Here is a 13,365-nt window from a genome sequence, read left to right as displayed (position 1 = left end):
TGCCTTCTTAATTACCTGCTGCACTTGCAAACCAACTCCTTGAGATTCCTGCACAAGGACACCCAGGTCCCTCTGCACAGCAGCATGCTGCAATTTTTTACCATTTAAATAATAGTCCATTTTGCTGTTATTCCTACCAAAATGGATGACCTCACATTTACCAACATTATACTCCATCTGCCAGACCCTCACCCACTCACTTAGACTATCTATATCCCTTTGCAGACTTTCAGCATCTCTGCACACTTTGCTCTTCCACCCATCTTAGTGTCATCTGTGAATTTTGACACACAACACTTGGTCCCCAACTCCAAATCATTTATGTAAATCGTAAACAATTGCGGTCCCAACACTGATCCCTGAGGCACATCACTACTCACTGATCCCCAACCAGAAAAACACCCATTTACCCCCACTCTTTGCTTTCTGTTAGTTAACCAATCCTCTATCCACACTAATACATTACCCGTAATACCGTGCACCTTTATCTTGTGCAGCAGTCTTTGGTGCGGCACCTTGTCAAATGTCTTCTGGAAATCCAGATACACCACATCCACAGGTTCCCCATTGTCCACTGCACATGTAATGTCCTCAAAGAATTCCACCAAATTAGTCAAACATGACCTGCCCTTCATGAACCCATGCTGCGTCTTACCAATGGGACAATTTATATCCAGCTATCTCGCTACTTTTTCCTTGATGATAGATTCAAGCATTTTCCCCACTACAGAAGTTAAGCTAACCGGCCTATAGTTACCTGCCTTTTGTCTACCTCCTTTTTTAAACAGTGGTGTCACGTTTGCTGTTTTCCAATCTGCAGGAACCACCCCAGAGTCCAGTGAATTTTGGTAAATTACCACTAGTGCATTTGCTATTTCTCCCGCCATCTCTTTTAGTACCCTGGGATACATTCCATCAGGACCTGGAGACTTGTCTACCTTTAGCCCAATTAACCTGCCCAACACTACCTCTTTTGTGATAATGATAGTTTCTCGGTCCTCACCTGCCATAACCGTCCTGTCATCAATTTTTGCCATGTTATTTGTATCTTCCACTGTGAAGACCGACACAAGATACCTGTTCAATGCCTCAGCCATTTTCTCATTTCCAGTTATTACATCCTCCTCCTCGTCCTCTAAAAGACCAATGTTTACCTTAGCCACTCTTTTTCGTTTTATAGAAACTTGCCCCATCTGTTTTTATATTCTGAGCTGGTTTAATCTCATAATCCGTCTTACTTTTCTTTATAACATTTCTTGTGGCTTTTTGTAATCCTCTAATTTCCCACTAATCTTTGCCATTTTGAATGCAGCAAAGAGGGGCTGGCTGCGCTGCTCCTGGAGGCATCGTGAGACTAGGCTGACACGTGGGCTGGAAGGAGCGAGCCCCCTTTCCCACCACCCTGTCCCAAAAATCCTCTTAAGATTTGGCCCCCCAGATAGGGGACCTATCAGACATTAAACTGACGAGAACAAATCTTTTTAATTGTTTGTTTATATCCATCATTAATGGGGTCAATAAAACATCGCGGTCCCCATGGGGCCCGAATGTCTCTGGGGGTGGAAGGCACCCGGCAGAGGGATAGACTGCACCCCCCACCTGCCCAGCGCCACCCCCCCCACCCCCCCGGCCAGCACTGGGTGCTTGGAGATTAAGTGCAACTCAAAGGAAAGAAACCGATTTTTTGGGACACTGAAGGTGTTTGGGATTTCAGGCAGTGTGGGCTACCTGTCACTAACCAAACCAACACATCCAGGGAGAACTGTAAAAAAACAACCTTAGTGAGATACTGCATCAAAGTTTTGTGTTGTGTGTGTCTCATTCTGCTATTGCTCACTGACTGTCAGAGTTTGTGTCTGAAGGTTGGCCTTGCGTTACCGTGGGAACCTGCCCAGCAAATGTCAGTCCCTTGGAGAAACATTTGGGTTAGTTCCCTAACAGCGCTGTGGATGCACCTACACCACATGAAACTGTGGCAGGTTCAAGAGGCAGCTCACCACCATCACCTCCAGGGGCAATTAGAGATGGGCAGTAAATGCTGGTGAATCATACAAATTTCTTTTTAACTCTAATTACCCACCTTTTGCTCCAAACCCCTTGATTATCCAAAAAGCCAATTAATGTTAAACATTTCAGTGGATCTACAACTCGGGAGAGAGATCCAGATTTCCACTCCCCTTCGTTTGACGTCCTGATACCTGTCCCTGAATGGCCAAGTTCCCATTTAAACGTTTGTACCCCCCCCAACCCTGTTCTGGACTGTTCTACCCCCCCAAACCAGAGGAAATAGTTCCTCTGTCTCAACCTGAGCAAATCCTTTAATCATCTTAAATGGATCAGCCCTCGACCTTCTAAACTGAAGGGAACACAAGGCCCAGCGTGTGTGACTGGTCCACATTAGAACATAGAAAAACTACAGCACAAACAGGCCCTTCGGCCCACAAGTTGTGTCGATCATATCCCTACCTACCAGGCCTATCTATAACCCTCAATCCCATTAGATCCCATATACTCATCCAGAAGTCTCTTAAAAGACCCCAGTGAGTTCACCACCACCACCGACAGCAGCCGATTCCACTCACTCACCACCCTCTGAGTGAAAAACTTACCCCTGGCATCTCCTCTGTACCTGCTCCCCAGCACCTTAAATCTGTGTCCTCTCGTAGCGACCATTTCAGCCCTGGGAAATAGCCTCCGAGATTATTTACTCTCTGGTGACCCCCTGTATAACGACCACCACCGCCCCACCCAAAAGACTGGTATCTCTGTCCTGAGCTCCGAGGCTCAAACTGAAGTCACTCTGGATGGAGGTCCGTGTGGAGCTTTGAATAATTTCAGTATAACTCCCATCCACCTGTAATCCAGCCTCACTGAGCCAGCATTGAGCCCTGAAGCTGACCTTGCTCAGTCTGGCCCTGTGCGTGGCAGGAGTTAAACCCAAGGCCTGCTGCCTTGGTTAATGATTCTCCACTCTCACTATTCTGGGGCACGAACCTGCTCTTATTGCTGCTGCTGCCTCTGTCTCCGGGAGTAACCCCCCCAATTAGTGAATTCGAGTAGGGAGCGCTGGAGTGTGTGGGGGCTGGGGTTCACAGAGGGAGGGGTTGTGTTTGAACAGTTGAGGTTTTGACTGAAGGGAAACTTGGCCTGTTTGAACGAAGCATTGACATCCAGCACCCATTGGCTCGCTTCCCAACCTGGGTGGGGGCAAAGTCCAGAGGTAGGAGGTCATTGGAGTGTAGTGATGTCAGCCCTGTGTAAACCCACCCTTCACTGGCTGCATCCACGGGCAAAAGCACCAGGCAAACTGTCTAAACAGTCACTTCCTCCACACTCCCCTTATCAGATTGTCTGGATGAACTGGGCCCTCCCATTCCCTTGACGCGATGGTTAATTAACGTGTTATTATTGAATTCAATCAGACCAGAGTCTCACAGTTGTTAACCTGTGAGGTACTGAGTGGGGAGGAAGTAACAGCTGGTGTTTCTATAGCAACCTCCAGCTTCCCAAACCACTTCACAGCCAATGTGTGTAGAGCAAGATCCCACAAACCACCATCCGAGCGTGCTGATAGACTGTTTCAGTGTTGGTGACTGTGGGTCACGTGTTCACCAAGACACTGGGGGGACATTCTGCTCTGCTTCAAGGTGGTAGCCGTACCATCCTCTACATCCACCTGAGACATAGAAAATCTACAGCACAATACAGGCCCTTCGGCCCACAAAGTTGTGCCGAACATGTCCCTACCTTAGAGATTACTAGGTTTACCTATAACCCTCTATCTTACTAAGTTCCATGTACTCATCTAAAAGTCTCTTAAAAGACCCTATCGAATCCTCCCCCACCACCATTGCTGACAGCCCATTCCACACACTCACCACCCCCTGAGTGAAAAACTTACCCCTGACATCTCCTCTGTATCTACTCCCCAGCACCTTAAACCTGTGTCCTCTTGTGGCAACCATTTCAGCCCTGGGAAAAAGCCTCTGACTATCCACTCGATCTCAACATCTTATACACCTCCACCAGGTCACCCCCTCATCCTTCGTCTCTCCAAGGAGAAAAGGCTGAGCTCCCTCAACCTATCCTCATAAAACATGCTCCCCAATCCAGGCAACATCCTTGTAAATCTCCTCTGCACTCTTTCTATGGCTTCCACATCCTTCCTGTAATGAGGCGATCAGAACTGAGCACAGTATTCCAAGTGGGGTCTGACCAGGGTCCTATAAAGCTGCAACATTATCTCTCGACTCCTAAACTCAATTCCTCGATTGATGAAGGTCAGTACACCATACGCCTTCTTAACCACAGCTTCAACTTGTGCAGCTGCTTTGAGCGTCCTATGAACTCAAACCCCAAGATCCTTCTGATTTTCCACACTGCCAAGAGTCCTACCATTGATATTATATTCTGTCATCCTATTTGACCTGCCAAAATGAACCATTTCACACTTATCCGGGTTGAACTCCATCTGCCACTTCTCCGCCCAGTTTTGCATCCTATCAATGCCTCGCTGCAACTTCTGACATCCCTCCAGACTATCCACAACACTTCCAACCTTTGTGTCATCAGCAAACTTACCAACCCACCCCTCCACTTCCTCATCCAGGTCATTTATAAAAAAATCACAGAGTAAGGGTCCCAGAACAGATCCCTGGGGCACTCCACTGGTGACCGACCTCCCTGCAGAATATAACCCATCTATAACCACTCTCTGCCTTCTGTGGGCAAGCCAGTTCTGGATCCACAGAACAATGTCCCCTTGGATCCCATGCCCCCTCACTTTCTCAAAGCGTCTCATAGCAAAGACAGCCCTCTGGCGGTGCAGCGCTCGCTCGGCACTGACCCTCTGGCAGTGCGGCACTCCCTCAGCACTGACCCTCTGGCGGTGCAGCGCTCGCTCAGCGCTGACCCTCTGGCGGTGCGGCGCTCGCTCAGCGCTGACCCTCTGGCGGTGCGGCGCTCGCTCAGCGCTGACCCTCTGGTGGTGCGGCACTCCCTCGGCGCTGACCCTCTGGCGGTGCGGCGCTCGCTCAGCGCTGACCCTCTGGCGGTGCGGCGCTCCCTCGGCACTGACCCTCTGGCGGTGCGGCGCTCCCTCGGCACTGACCCTCTGGCGGTGCGGCGCTCCCTCGGCACTGACCCTCTGGCGGTGCGGCGCTCCCTCGGCACTGACCCTCTGGCGGTGCGGCGCTCCCTCGGCGCTGACCCTCTGGCGATGCGGCGCTCGCTCAGCGGTTCAGGGGGATTACAATCCCAGATTTTATGCTTGCAATTCTCTGGATTGAATTTGAAGCCTTGACTTTCAGACTCTCATGAATATCAGGGGCAGTGCAATGTTGAAAAGGCTGAACGAGTCCCGTACCTTCACTGCAGTGCCAGTGTACTGGGGCAGCACAGCGGTTAGCACTGCTGCCTCACTGTGTCAGGAACCTGCTTTCAATTCTGCGTTGGGTCACTGTCTGTGTGGAGTTTGCACATCCTCCCTGTGTCTGCGTGGGTTTCCTCCGGGTGCTCCGGTTTCCTCCCACAGCCCAAAAATGTGCGGGCCAGGCTGATTGGCCGTGCTAAATTGCCGCTTAGTGTCAGGAGTACTAAGAGGGTAAATGTGTGGGGTTATGGGAATAGGGTCTGTGTGGGATTGTGGTCGGTGCTGACTCGATGGGCCGAATGGCCTCTTGCCCTGTATGATTTGAACCACTGTCTCTCTTGGGCCTCTGAATTACAAGTGCAGTAATGTCATTGCAATACCACTCTTAACATCAGCGTTGGATAAATGAATGTTTCATCCTCTGATCTGGCTTTGGAGATGTCATTGTCTAAAGTTTGAGTCTAGCAGAGTTGGGTGTGTGAGAGATTGGGGGAGGGTGGAAATGGTTTGTTTAATTGCCGATGTTTTCCTTCCTGGTGACTCTGCAGGTTGCTGACGGTGAGAAGCTGATAACCGTGGCCCAGGGATGCAGAGCATTAAGTGTGTGGTGGTGGGAGATGGCGCCGTTGGAAAGACCTGTCTTTTGATCTGTTATACCACCAACGCCTTTCCCAAAGAGTACATCCCAACTGTCTTCGACAACTACAGCGCGCAGATCACGGTGGACACTCGGACAGTTAGTCTGAACCTTTGGGACACTGCTGGTCAGGAGGAGTACGATAGACTCAGGACTTTGTCCTATCCCCAGACCAATGTCTTCATCATCTGCTTCTCCATAGCCAGTCCTCCCTCGTACGAGAATGTCCGTCACAAGTGGCACCCTGAAGTGACCCACCACTGCCCAGATGTGCCCATGCTCTTGGTGGGCACCAAGAAGGACCTGCGGAACGACCCGGAAACTATCAAGAAGTTGAAGGAGCAGAGCCAGTCGCCCATCTCTCAGCACCAGGGCAATGGGTTGGCCAAGCAGATCCAGGCTGTGAAGTACATGGAGTGCTCAGCACTCAACCAGGAAGGAATTAAAGAGGTGTTTGCCGAGGCAGTGAGAGCTGTCATTAACCCGGCTCCGGTCAAAAGCAAAAAGGGTTGTGTGCTCTTGTGAGGAAAGTTTCCCTCCACCGCCCCCCCACCATGTCTCACACTCCCCTACCCACTCCCACCTTGATTTACCACACAGTCGGGATGTTTATAATCTCGCTCCAGCCTCTGGATAATCACCAATGTTCCACAGGAAGAAATCCGCTTCATCCAGTTTGAGAAAGACCAGATTGAGGTCTCCAATTGGACTGGTTCCCATTCTTCACCCTACCTATTCCTCCCTCCTTCCCGCTCTCCCTCCTTCCCGCTCTCCCTCCTTCCCGCTCTCCCTCCTTCCCGCTCTCCCTCCTTCCCGCTCTCCCTCCTTCCCGCTCTCCCTCCTTCCCGCTCTCCCTCCTTCCCTCTCTCCCTCCTTCCCGCTCTCCCTCCTTCCCGCTCTCCCTCCTTCCCGCTCTCCCTCCTTCCCTCTCTCCCTCCTTCCCTCTCTCCCTCCTTCCCTCTCTCCCTCCTTCCCGCTCTCCCTCCTTCCCGCTCTCCCTCCTTCCCGCTCTCCCTCCTTCCCGCTCTCCCTCCTTCCCGCTCTCCCTCCTTCCCTCTCTCCCTCCTTCCCTCTCTCCCTCCTTCCCTCATGAAACATCCAGGAATCATCTGAAAAGAGCCCACAGCTGTGATGAATGTGGGAAGGGGTCCTTATCGCTGGCACCATTCCAGCCGGCTCACTGTTCCCCCCCTCACTTTGCCCAGCTGATTAACCGTGTGTGTATCCCTCCCCAGAGTTCATCCCAGCCGGACATTCTCGACATTCCTTCTCCTGGAATAAGATGTTGATAAGGGATTGTCCACGTCTCCACGTTGCATTATGGGGAACACCTTGAGCCATAATGAAGGCATGGCAGTGCTGGAAAATCCCGGCAGGTCTGGCAGCATCTGTGGAGAGAGAAATCAGGTTAATGTGTCGAGTCCAATCGGACTCTCTTTCCAAACATTTAGCCGTGGTCTCAGTTTCTGCTCCTTCTCACACCCAGTGAGTCAGTCCTCAACTGAATCCAGATGTGAAACTTTGCCGTCCTTTCCTCTAATACTGGAGCCATGGGCAGGGTGGGGAGAGACAGGCCGGAGTCTGAAACCTGCTCCCCCCTCTCCTATCCTTTAATATCTCCTCCACAATCCAGAACAGAAGGATTCTTATGTATTCTTCCCTGGGGGGAGAGGAGGGGGCATCACTGGCAAGGCCCAGCATTTATTGCCCATCCCTAATTGCCCTTGAACTAAATGTCTGACTCGGCCATTTCAGAGATCTCTTCAGAGTCGCCCACATTGCTGTGAGTCACGTGTAGGCCAGACCGGGTAAGGATGGCAGATTTCCTTCCCTAAAGGACATTGGTGAACCAGATGGGTTTTTACAAGATTTGACGATGGCCACCATTACTGAGACTAGCTTTATATTCCAGATTTATTAATTGCATTTAAATTCCCCCTTCTGCTGTGGTGGGGTTTGAGCCCGTGACCTCAGCGCCCCCATTAGCCTGGGGTCTCTGGATTACTGGCCCAGTGCCAACATCACAAGGCCCCCCCCAACACAGGCTTGGACAGATCAGGAATATTGGGAAGTCTCGTTGGAACGTTGTAATCGCTGTTCTTACCCAACCAGAATCAATGGCAAACGTAAGAATTGTGTTGGGGGGGGTGGGTTCAGTATGTTGGTGTTCAGGCTGATTGATTTCAGTGGGGGTGGGGTGGAGTGGAGTGGGGGGTAAGGTTGGGGGTAGGGAGGGTTCGGCCCCCATTGGAATTTGAGATGGTTGTGTGGTTGTTGACCAGGCCACTGTCTAAAGGTTACTCTTACTTTGTCCTGATTTAACTTGAGTTTGTTTATTTGGTTTGACCTCCTGGCTCCCTCCTGGCCAGAGATTGGATGAATTGGTTTGGGGTTGAGTCCAGCCTGACAAAGGGTGGATGTGGGGAGAGTGTGAGGAGATAGTCCAGCTCTTTAACTCTCAGGGAGTGAACCTTCATTCACTATCTGGGTCAGGTGACTCTCAGCACGGGGCACACAAGTTCAACAATCCCATTCCATCTGTCTCACAAACAACAAGTAGCTGAAACCCCCTGTCCACTGCTGCCATGACAGTTGACCTGGTGGGTAGCCAATGGCTGGGAGTTTGGTGGGGTGGTGTCAGATCTCTAGCGATAAACCCTCCGGCAATATCTCCAGTCACCGTTGCTGATGCCTTCTTGTTGAAGCCAACTGGGAGATTTGATGCTGCCCCAATCCCACCTTCCCTTCCCAACCAACTGAATCAAATATTAAATTGATGCCCCCAAAAGCCTTGGGCCTAAACTTTGGTGTCTAACAGCTGCTACCAAACAAACAGGTCACTAAAGTCCGATCCACACCCCCCCCCCCCCCCCCCCCCCACAGCCCCTCTTTCTACCCACCCCCCCTCTCCCACCCCCCCCCCCCCCCCCCCCCCCCCGCCCCCGCCCCCAGCCCATCTTTATCTTCCTTACAGTCTCATGCTTGCCTATTGCGCTGCTCCTGTAGTTGAATGACCTGCTCTTGGGCATCGTGCAGGAGTCAGTGCCACTCTCTCAAGCTCAGGTTCGAGACCCAGAGGGCAGCCTTTACTCTGCGGTCTATCCGAGAAATTAAATTGAAGCCTTGGGTTTTGCAGTTGACGTTGCTGATTAATAATTGCCCCCTTCGTTTACCTGCTACAATATCCTGATTTAAATTAGTAGGTGCTTTTAAATAAAAAGTATTGGTAATTAATAAAGGATGTAATAAGTCTGCTCATTTGTAAATCTGTTCCTAATGTGTGGTGTTTGAAGTATGCTTTTTATGGCTTGAAAATGTTTAATAATCTCTGACATTGCATTGTTTTAATCTTTGAGCTAATAAAGGCTTTGTTTTTGGAGCTCTGATATCAGACGGCCTGGTATTTTCATAGTGGCTGAAGCCTGGGGGTAGATTTTTTTATTGTTGCACCTGAGTCTAACATGCCAGCAGGTTTGAGGCAGTTTGAGGACAGGACGGACGGGGTTTGTATTTCTCCAAGTTATGATGGCCACGGGGGATCGGCAGTGGGCCTGGGGTGGTACAGTGGTCAGCGCTGCTGCCTCACCGCCAGGGACCCGGATTCAATTCCCAGCCTTGGGCCACTCTGGAGTTTGCACATTCGCCCCATGTCTGTGCGGGTTTCCTCCGGGTGCTCCAATTTCCTCCCACGCTCCAAAGATATGCGGGTTGCTATGATTAAAGAACAAAGACCAACACAGCATGGGAAACAGGCCCAACGAGCCCACACCACCATTTCAACATTGTGAATCCCCTCTTTCACCCATGACCCTTGTCTACGTTTATGGCACTCCACATTGGAAACCAGATTGAGGGGAGACTAATTTAGGGACAATTTGTTACACCAATCAGCCTAAGAGGAAACCGGAGTACCCGGAGAAAACCCACGCAAGCACGGGGAGAATGCGCAAACTCCCACAGACACTGGCCCAAATCCATGTGTCTGCACAGCAATCAGTGATAGTCACTGAGCTGTCGTGTTGCCCAGCATCTGGTCCAGTTTAAACACACACTAACGACATGAAGCACTAGGCCAATCTCGAAACATCCAAGAGCAGCCCCCGCATGTATGCTCCTTGTTGGACATGCGAAATTGACCCTAGGGCCAGAGGGATTAGCAGGATAAAGGGTGTTATGGAAATGGGGCCTAGACGGCATTGTGGTCAGTACAGACTCAATGGGTCAAATGGCCTCCTGTAAGTAGGAATTCTATGAATACAAGCTCCTGTATGAGGCAAGTGGAGGTTTTCCCGAAAGGGAAGGAGCAGGGGAGGTGGGGTTTAAACAAACTGGCTCCACTCAGGCTGGCAATGGAAAGGTTTGGGGCTGATCTGCACCCTATCGCCACTGAACGCTGCTCAGATGTCACTGTAAATAAAAGGTGATTGGCGACGGAAGACTAGCCTCGGTAAGATTGTTACATTGGCAACGAGGAGTAAGACAAGTTTTCTTCCCTCCGGACTGTCTTTACCATTGAGCCAAGTAATTGTCCGGTAAGAAACATGCCTCTTGGTAAACTTGAAGCCTGTGATGTAAGTGTAGAACACTAGGCCCAATACGCAGAGTGCCAACAATATCAAGAACAAAAAAAATTCCAGCACAGGAACAGGCCCTTCGGCCCCTCCGAGCCTGCACTGACCGTGCTGCCCCGACTGAACTAAAACCCCCTCCCCTTCCGGGAACCATATCCCTCTATTCCCATCCTATTCATGGATTTGTCAAGGTGCCCCTTAAACTCACTATCGTATCCACTTCCACTCCCTCCCCCGGCAACGAGTTCCAGGTACCCACTATGTAAAAAATCCGCCTCGTACGTCTCCTTTAAACCTTGACCTTTGCACCTTAAACCTGTGCCCCCCCCCCCCGGGAATTGACTGTCCCACCCTACCACGGGGGACGTAAAGCAGGAAGTGGTTCTATCGATCGCACGCGGGGTCCCGACCTTGAGTGTAATAAAAAGCCTGACTCCAAAAGCTTTAATGAATTGGTGGACTTGGTTAAAGCCTATGCTGTAAACCTCCCATAACACTCCAGCGATATTGCTTTAAGACAGCAGGGTGAATCCCTGGGGAATCTGGCACCAGGTTTCTGGCCAGGTTACAGAAATTGGCAGAGCGCTGTGAATTCAGGCCACCCCTGGAAGACATGTGGCGAGATCGATTGGTCTGCAGAATTAACAATGTGATAATCCAGAAAGAATTATTGGCAGAACCCTTATTGAATGTAAAGGAAGCCATTGAGATAGCTCTACAACTGGAGAATGCAGAGAAAGGAGCTCAGGAACGACAGGGGATGTCAGCTAGCAGGGTCCCCTGACTGGGGGAGGGGAGGGGGCCTCACGCAACATCCATCCCTCAACTGGGAGTGATGATATTGGTAAAATATCCCAAAATCCCTTACAGTAGTGGAGCCCAAGGTGTATCTCCAGGAAGGTTCAGGCCAGCCTTCAGACTCCGAGGGAGCACATTCCAGAAGATGCCAAATGGCAGACAACCATTACTGAGACTGAGATAGAGGGACTGTCAAAACATGAGCTATTTCCAGAAAAGATCAAGACCAGTACTGGACCATACCTTACAGAATAGCCCACAACCAGTGACAATGGCATCTCCATAGCCAAGGTTGCTTCAGCCATGATGGAATTGTCAGTAAATGGCCACACATTAAAAATGGAAGTGGATACGGGGGGGCGGGGGGCTGCGGTCTCTGTTATTGGGGAGATATATAATCATCTCCGGGCTGGTATTCAGCTCCTGAGTTTGGAAAACACAAAGGCCAGGCTGGCCACCAACACGGGGAACCATTTGCCACCCAACTGCCCGAGTGATTTAGAGGAAGCAGATAGCGGGACAGTCAAAAGCAGTCTGACTGCTGCTCATCACCGTACAGGGAGCAGGACCCAACCTCACGGGGAGAGATTGGTTCCAAGGCATAGGACTGAACTGGCTGCAGATCTTCAGGCTGGACACGAGGGGAGCTGCACATCAGTAAGTACCCCAAAGTTTCCCAAGAAGGGTTTAGAGAAACAAGGGGAGCTGTGGCTAAGGTCTACACCAACCCCTGATGCTACACCTAAGTATTTTAGGGCAAGACCAGTTCCATACTCCCGACTGGAGGAAACAGAATCGGAACTGGAATGCCGGGATAATCTGGGCGTAATAAAACCTAATTTAGTTTCTTGCCTGACCCCCTGTGTGCCCTACTACAGAAATATCAAAGGTGGTGTTGTGGGGGAGGGCCACAGCTGGGAACTTTCAACAATAACTTTTGTCTATTGGCCCATTTTCACCCCAAAAAGGAGGCCATCTTGATATGTGATGCCTCCCCTTATGGGATTGGGACAGTAATGGCATATCAGTGGAGAGGTGGAGTAGAGAGGCCTACTGTGTGTCAGCAGCTAGGACCCTTGCGTACACTGAGCTGCACAACTCAACTCCCCATCAAAGCATCACTGCTTCAGAACCCACTCTAGGACAACATCCAGACTGAAACCATCAGAGGGTCAGTGCTGAGGGAATGCCGCACTGTCAGAGGGTCAGTGCTGAGGGAGTGCCGCACTGTCAGAGGGTCAGTGCTGAGGGAGTGCCGCACTGTCAGAGGGTCAGTACTGAGGGAGTGCCGCACTGTCAGAGGGTCAGTGCGGAGGGAGTGCTGCACTGACAGAGGGACAGTACTTAGGGAGTGCCGCACTGTCAGGGGGTCAGTGCGGAGGGAGTGCCGCACTGTCAGAGGGTCAGTGCTGAGGGAGTGCCGCACTGTCAGAGGGTCAGTACTGAGGGAGTGCCGCACTGTCAGAGGGTCAGTGCTGAGGGAGTGCCGCACTGTCAGAGGGTCAGTGCTGAGGGAGTGCCGCACTGTCAGAGGGTCAGTGTGGAGGGAGTGCCGCACTGTCAGAGGGTCAGTGCTGAGGGAGTGCCGCACTGTCAGAGGGTCAGTGCGGAGGGAGTGCCGCACTGTCAGAGGGTCAGTGCTGAGGGAGTGCCGCACTGTCAGAGGGTCAGTGCGGAGGGAGTGCCGCACTGTCAGAGGGTCAGGAACCCATGAGCTCGTGAGCAGGGTGTGGAAGTGGATTGGGTGAGGCAAAGCTGACAGTGGCTTTCACTCTGTTCTCGCCAACTGTCCATTTTTAGAACCAAGGTTCGACACAGCACTGAGTTCAATCCGGAATTCAACTCAGGCTAATTTGCCCGAGTGTTTTCCCTTTGTGTGTCCCACAACCATCTTCCCCTCGCTGCCACTGTGTTGTCCTCCCCCACTCTGGAACAGAGTGCAGGGAATTGGAAATGTATTTAAAGTAAATGAGAAGACAGCAAGAAGC

At 51.1% G+C, this 13,365-nt stretch overlaps 1 protein-coding gene and 1 non-coding gene across 2 annotated transcripts in view; one reads left to right on the top strand and one right to left on the bottom strand.

The window, feature by feature from the left end:
• The window catches only part of rhogb (ras homolog family member Gb), a 30,241-nt gene extending 23,456 nt beyond the window's left edge, over positions 1 to 6,785 (top strand). Inside the window, exon 2 of the mRNA XM_080197754.1 lies at positions 5,920 to 6,785. Coding sequence (XP_080053880.1) covers positions 5,958 to 6,533 — 576 coding nt within the window. The 5' untranslated portion in view covers positions 5,920 to 5,957 and the 3' untranslated portion in view covers positions 6,534 to 6,785. The remainder of the gene's footprint in view (positions 1 to 5,919) is intronic.
• Positions 1,322 to 1,515, bottom strand: LOC145349605 (U2 spliceosomal RNA). The gene has a single exon (XR_013888117.1). It is a non-coding gene; the product is annotated as a U2 spliceosomal RNA (small nuclear RNA).
• Positions 6,786 to 13,365: the final 6,580 nt, after the last annotated feature.

This window comes from Carcharhinus amblyrhynchos, chromosome 10, assembly GCF_965287045.1.
Source record: "Carcharhinus amblyrhynchos chromosome 10, sCarAmb.v2.hapA, whole genome shotgun sequence".
Classification (NCBI taxonomy): domain Eukaryota; kingdom Metazoa; phylum Chordata; class Chondrichthyes; order Carcharhiniformes; family Carcharhinidae; genus Carcharhinus; species Carcharhinus amblyrhynchos.
Note: the sequence above shows the minus strand (reverse complement) of the source record. Positions and strands in the feature narration are given on the sequence as shown.